The 6,000-nt window shown below is 35.4% G+C and overlaps 2 protein-coding genes across 2 annotated transcripts in view; both read right to left on the reverse strand.

Annotated features, from left to right (window-relative positions):
* The window catches only part of sfmbt1 (Scm like with four mbt domains 1), a 29,162-nt gene extending 26,744 nt beyond the window's left edge, over positions 1-2,418 (reverse strand). Inside the window, exon 1 of the mRNA XM_081357097.1 lies at positions 2,296-2,418. The gene's annotated coding sequence lies outside the window, so the exon portion shown is untranslated. The remainder of the gene's footprint in view (positions 1-2,295) is intronic.
* Positions 2,419-4,299: 1,881 nt separating this feature from the next.
* Positions 4,300-6,000, reverse strand: part of prkcdb (protein kinase C, delta b) — a 23,693-nt gene continuing 21,992 nt past the window's right edge. Inside the window, exon 16 of the mRNA XM_081357101.1 lies at positions 4,300-5,406. Within this exon, the coding sequence (XP_081213227.1) occupies positions 5,248-5,406 (159 nt within the window). The 3' untranslated portion in view covers positions 4,300-5,247. The remainder of the gene's footprint in view (positions 5,407-6,000) is intronic.

Consider the following 6,000-nt stretch of genomic DNA (forward strand, 5'->3'; position numbering starts at 1 on the left):
CCTCACAACAAAAATACCATGGTAACGACAGTTTCCGCTCAAATAAAAACGCATTTATAAATATTAGTATTACTATCTTAACTGTTAAAGATTAGTATAAACCTGTATGGTCATCAAAACAAAACGAAATATAATAAAGTTAAATAAAATCATCATATTTTCATTTATTATGGTTTTATTAGAAGTAAGAGTAAGAGAGCACTACAGATATTGTGGTAAACTACGGTATTTTGGTATTATCTCAAACTTTGATGCAATATTCACATATTTGTCTGTAACAAAACAAAGCAGTTTAGGCCAAATTCACACCGCAAAGGTGGCGTAGAAGCACTTCTGAAGTGGCATTTAAGTGTCTTAACACAGACTGACTGTTTAATAAAGCTCAGAGGTGGCATTAATGCATTTACTGTTACTGGCTACATCTGTATGATTTGAAACTAGTGGGTGAGGTGGGTCAGAGCAGGATTAATAAAGCTTTTATACGCCATTGCATCTTTACACTGAATTTTGAGCAGGCACAGAGCAGCCTTAACTTGTCTGTTTAAAGATACCTACTACAAGTCCCTAAAATGTAAAATAATGTAAAATACAAAGAGTGCTGCTGTTACAACCAATTTTTTATTTTTTTTGTGGTAATTAAAATTACTCATTCAAAATTATTACAATCCTCTAACCTCTTTGCATTAGAAACATTTAAATTAAAAATGACAAACATTTGATTTAAACGCACACACACATTTTTTGGGGGACTTTCCAAAGACAATGATTTTTAAACTTTATATATTCTACAAAACTGTATATTCTATCCGCTTACACTAACCCTACCTCTAAATCTACCCAATCACTGAAAACTTTCTGCACTTTTACATTTTCAAAAAAAAACCTTAGTATGATTTATAAGCCGTTTTCCTCATGGGGACCAAAAAAATGTCTCCACATGGACAAGAATTTCGGATATTGGCATCTTTGTGGGGACATTTTGTCCACATAATGTAGGGTTTACTTGAACCAACCAACCAAACAAACAAACACACACACTCATCCATATTTACAGCTACTCTTTATATTTTTGAACAAAAAATGACAACTTCTACAATCATATCTTTGATTTTCAGCCCTGTGGTTTGAACTGTTGGTGTCACAACATTACACTTGAGGGAATGAGGAGACTCCAGGACAGCGGAAATCTATTTCTGGTGTGTCTATGAACCATCAGCACATTCCTGCCAAACTCTGCCGCTCCATCACTTCATGCTAAAGACAACTTCCCTCCATTACATACAAACAAACAAACACACGGAAGCGAACATAACCGACTTAAAGCAGTAATAAAGACGAAAAGAAGAAGATGAAAATGACGGAGTGACCGCTGTCACGTGCACCAACAACAGTCAGGTCCTCAAACTATTCAAAGTGTTCATGGACGTTCAGACGAATAATAGGTAAATTGTTTCACAAAATGAGAGGACATTAATTAGAGTAATATTTTAGATTTTTATACTGTATACATTAACACTTTTTCTACTTAAGAATAATAGTATAATGGTCAAAAAATTAGTTGTCTTGTTTTTTTATGGCAGAATGAGAGTGATGACTTACAACACAACTTCTATTATGTAACACGGCCAGAGAATGAAACTGTCATCAATTTCTGAAAGTGCTTGAGGAAGCTTCCATTTAACTTTATTATTTACACATGAATGTTACTTAAACATCATAAAATAAAAAATAAAAATTCTACAATAAAAATAAGGCATCAGCGTTATGTACAACCAAAGCCCAAATAAACGCCATGTAGAAGGTAGCAATAAATAGAACTGATAGCTATAATTTGATTCGATTTAGTGAATGTAATTCATAGAAATCGCCCAATAATGGATGATGATAGTTCGCTGGACAAGCGCAGTGTGTTCGGCTAGCTACATATAACTGGATAATAGCATTTAATACATTCACGCCGATCGGGCAACTTTCATTCCGAAAGACACATCGTGCAAATCAACATTATTAGACATGAAACATTTTCTCAGCACTGATTCGCGAGGATTTTTATGTTGATATGAGTGCCGCTGATTTCGTGCACATGCTAAAAACGCCTGTAACCAAGTCAAGTTACTGAAACGTCATAGCTTAAGCAATAGAGCCAGGCAGGCACTCATACGAGCGAGCACAAGTCACCTTTTTTTGGAGACGGGAAAAAAGATGCAGGCAACGCAAAATCGCTCGTTAAAGCCAAGGTTGATTAGGGCAAAGGGTAAAATACATAAATATTTGGGAATGCATTTCGTTTCTTACCAGTGAGGAGTTTTTCAAGTCGGTTTTAGATGCCGTGTCTTTTTCCGCCTAGTCGTTCACGACCTCATTCCAATATGGCACAAAGTGTGAGTGCGCATGCGCTGCCTCTCGCGCGAGCCTCTCATCCACCACGAGCACGGGGATTGATATTTGTTGGCTTTCAGCGATTAAAAAAAGGCGAACTTGCCACATATTTCAACACAATGTTTACAATGCCTCTCCGAACCACAAAAATAACGTTAAAAACAGCACTTTTATTGCTTATTACAGCTTTTATTTGTAATGTTCCTAGACTGTGAACAATAAAAACGGTGGGACGCAATATTAAACGATTGCTTACAACTGTCATAACCTGTTCAGTCTTATTGCGCGGAGGTTAACGATTATTCTGGTTTATTTAAGTTAGTGGGAATGCCGTCTTTGTTGTGGAGGTATAGCCTACAACATTTGCCGCCCAGCCTCACTGCCGTTTTGTTCAGTACAGAAAGTGTTTGTCCTATTGGCTAGAAGAGCTTAATCTATCGCACAACTGCGCCACGCTGAGCAGCCAGTTCCTCTGTGTAAATAATCTTTCTGGATCCTTCTATGTTGTGGAAACAGCGATTTAACATTTTATATAGCTATTATTAATTCCTATATAGCACACTGAATGTAAATATTTCATTCAAAGACTTGTCTGCTTTGAACAAAAATGCCTGGTGTCTATTGTGTCAACATTTCAAACCAAACAGAAAATAATAATCATCATATTTCTTACATGTTTTTTAAAAATTTAGCTATGATTACCTTGTCAGGGACTGACATTCATCCACAGAAAGTAAAAGTAAAATCACTTATCTTATAAGACGATAGCTCTCTGAAAAAAAAAAGAAACAATAATGGTATAGGCTAATAAAAATAAAAAAAAATCTGGTATCTTTGGTTTACACACTTAATATCTTTGTTTTATAATCCATTTTTTATTTATTTATTATTTTCTAAGACCATATCTTTTACCCAGCTAAGTGAGAACATGCATGTTCATCCTGAATAGACACAAGGAAACAATATGTATGCCTTTTGTAAAAATGGTTAAAGTTGTAGAAATGAAATGATTACAGTTTTAACTACTTGGAACTAAAGGTGCAAAAAAGGGGGGAAGTAAAATAATTATCAGAAAATTGTGGCAAAAATGAAAAGATAATCAACAAATAAATGAAAAATACAGTTTTATAATGTGAATCAATCAGTTGCATTTCAAATTTACTGATCACATAGGCCTATGTGGCAAACTGACATGTTTACAAGTTGGCTATTGTGAACATGATTTATAACAGAAAGGGAAATCGTAATAGTATTAATACCTCTTTTAAATATGCCTCCAATGTGTAGTTACATCATATTGAAATGTTTACGTGCTTCCTTCATTGGAGCTTTGACCCAGACATCTTTCAGAGGGACAAACTGAAATTAAACAGCTCTGGTCATGTGACTGTTTACACCCGCCATATAAAAAAGACAGTCTGCTCTTTCATTCATAGTTGGCACCTCTGTTGGGGTATAAAATACATCAACAGCTTTTTTTTTTTTAAACACATTAGCATTAAAAGTAAACTTTAGTCACGCACATAACCGGTGGATATGAATTTGCTGAAATGCTCCGTATCTTTAGGTCAAAAGAGGCTTAACATGCAGTTAAAAGCCATATCCGCTAGATGGCAGTAACTTCAATCCTTTCGAATTAGTTTAAGCGGCTGTGATGGTCGCTGGTGATGATGGCTCAGCACAAAGTACACTGAACAAACTCCTTGTCACTTCCTTAGAAAAAATAATCAAAACAATACGTTTTTGAACCTAAATTAAAATTTTATATCCTTAAACCGTTATTTATTCGTTCATTTTAAGTAACCGCGGTAACGACAAACAGTTTACCAATTTTTATTTCAGTAACATTTTAGCAGAAGCTATTACTATGGTAAAACTTTATAATGGACGAAGCTGTCACAAACGCAACACGACAAAAGTCAAAATGAAAGTTGAGGAAACCTTTAATGGTGTTGAGTTCTGAGGAGTAAATTCAGTTAAAAAAAAGAGCATAATTATCTCCAGTAACAGTTGAGAACAATATACATATAGTTATGTACAGTATCATACTTTATTAAAATACCAACATTAAATAACAGTATATTTATACTCTCACTTTCTCAGGAGATGTATATCCTCCACCTATCAATATTCTGTACCAGCTATTACAGTACCATAAAAAGTAAACCTATGCATGAACAAGATGTCTAGCAGGACATTAATATTTCTAAAGTTTTCAAAGTGCAGAGGTTTAAGGTTCACCTACACGAGACTTCCGTTATTTATACATCCATAGTGAAAAAAAAACACACCATTTTGTGTACACTCAGCAGAGCTTATGCCAGCTCACGCTGGGAAAATCAGCATCTTAAAATTACACTGTAAAACTTGTTTCAGATCAACAAGAAAGGATAGATACAAAAAGGCCAAATCATCCCACAAACGAATCTTAGTATGAGAGTCTATGTTTAACAATGAAACGTTGTATGAGAGCGAACAAGGAGGATTCAAGAGTGTTAAAAAGGCCACTATTCAATCAAATTGCAAAGTCCCAGCATATTACAGTCTACAATATACAGTCCCTTTCTCTCAAAGTCCCTTTTTGTCAAGTTGTGAATACGCGTGTCTGATAGTAAGGGTATTATTTAATCCCATGAACATATACATTTCTATGTTAGGGATATTACAATAACAAATATAGTACATGATTAAAAGAAGTTCTTTTGATTTGAAGTTTTGATCATTTGATTAGCAAAGACATAAATACACCATTATCTATTTGGACCATCCAGAAAGTATAACAAGTGTAACACTGGTTGAACTCCTGACTCCTGTATGCCATTTTTGATTTCGAGAGGGGCAGGTTTAGAGGATCCTGGCCAGAATGTCTCATTTCTCCAGAATGGTGTCCATTTTGGGGTTAATGAAAGAGAAGCCATTAAAGGCAGTCTGGTCCATAGAGTCAATCAGGTTCTTGTCGCATTGAGAGAGACGAGGCTTCTCGCTGAGGAACTCCCGGTCAAAGTTGCTACAGTCATTGGGCGATTTCTACAAGTAGAGGAAGAGAGATAGCAGAAGTCACTTTTAAGACTGTTAATGGGGTTTTGAACGCAAAGTTTCTATGGGGAACGCACAACATTTGAGAGAACGCAAAAGCATTGACTTATTACTTTTTCCACCATCACGTCCCTATAGGGGCTCTGTGTATTAGTATTCCGGGACAGGAACAGTAGGAATAATAGTATGACTAGGCAGTTCGAGTTTCTGAATACCAAATATGCATTGTTGACGTGTACTGTAAATGTGGCAATCTGCAGCATGACATCAGTAGTAAAGTTTTCCACTTGAACTGGGGAGGAAGTTTCGCTTTCTGAAAGTTACAGCATTTTTTTCCATTGTAAATCCAACTCTTATCTCAACAGATTAGGGAAAATCTGATTCCTCATGACCTCTTTAAAAGAGATTTCCTGTTATTGTAATGTCGTCATAAGAGCACAGATAAGGCATAGGTTTTTAGTTTATCATTAACTGTAGTTTTCAGCCATGAAAACTACACTAGCTAAACATTTATGAAAGATATTTCATTTGTTCAGTACATTCCTTCAACATATGCAATAAGCTGTTAAACACACAATCACTTTG

The sequence above is a fragment of the Scardinius erythrophthalmus genome, assembly GCF_964197995.2.
Source record: "Scardinius erythrophthalmus genome assembly, chromosome: 25".
NCBI lineage: Eukaryota > Metazoa > Chordata > Actinopteri > Cypriniformes > Leuciscidae > Scardinius > Scardinius erythrophthalmus.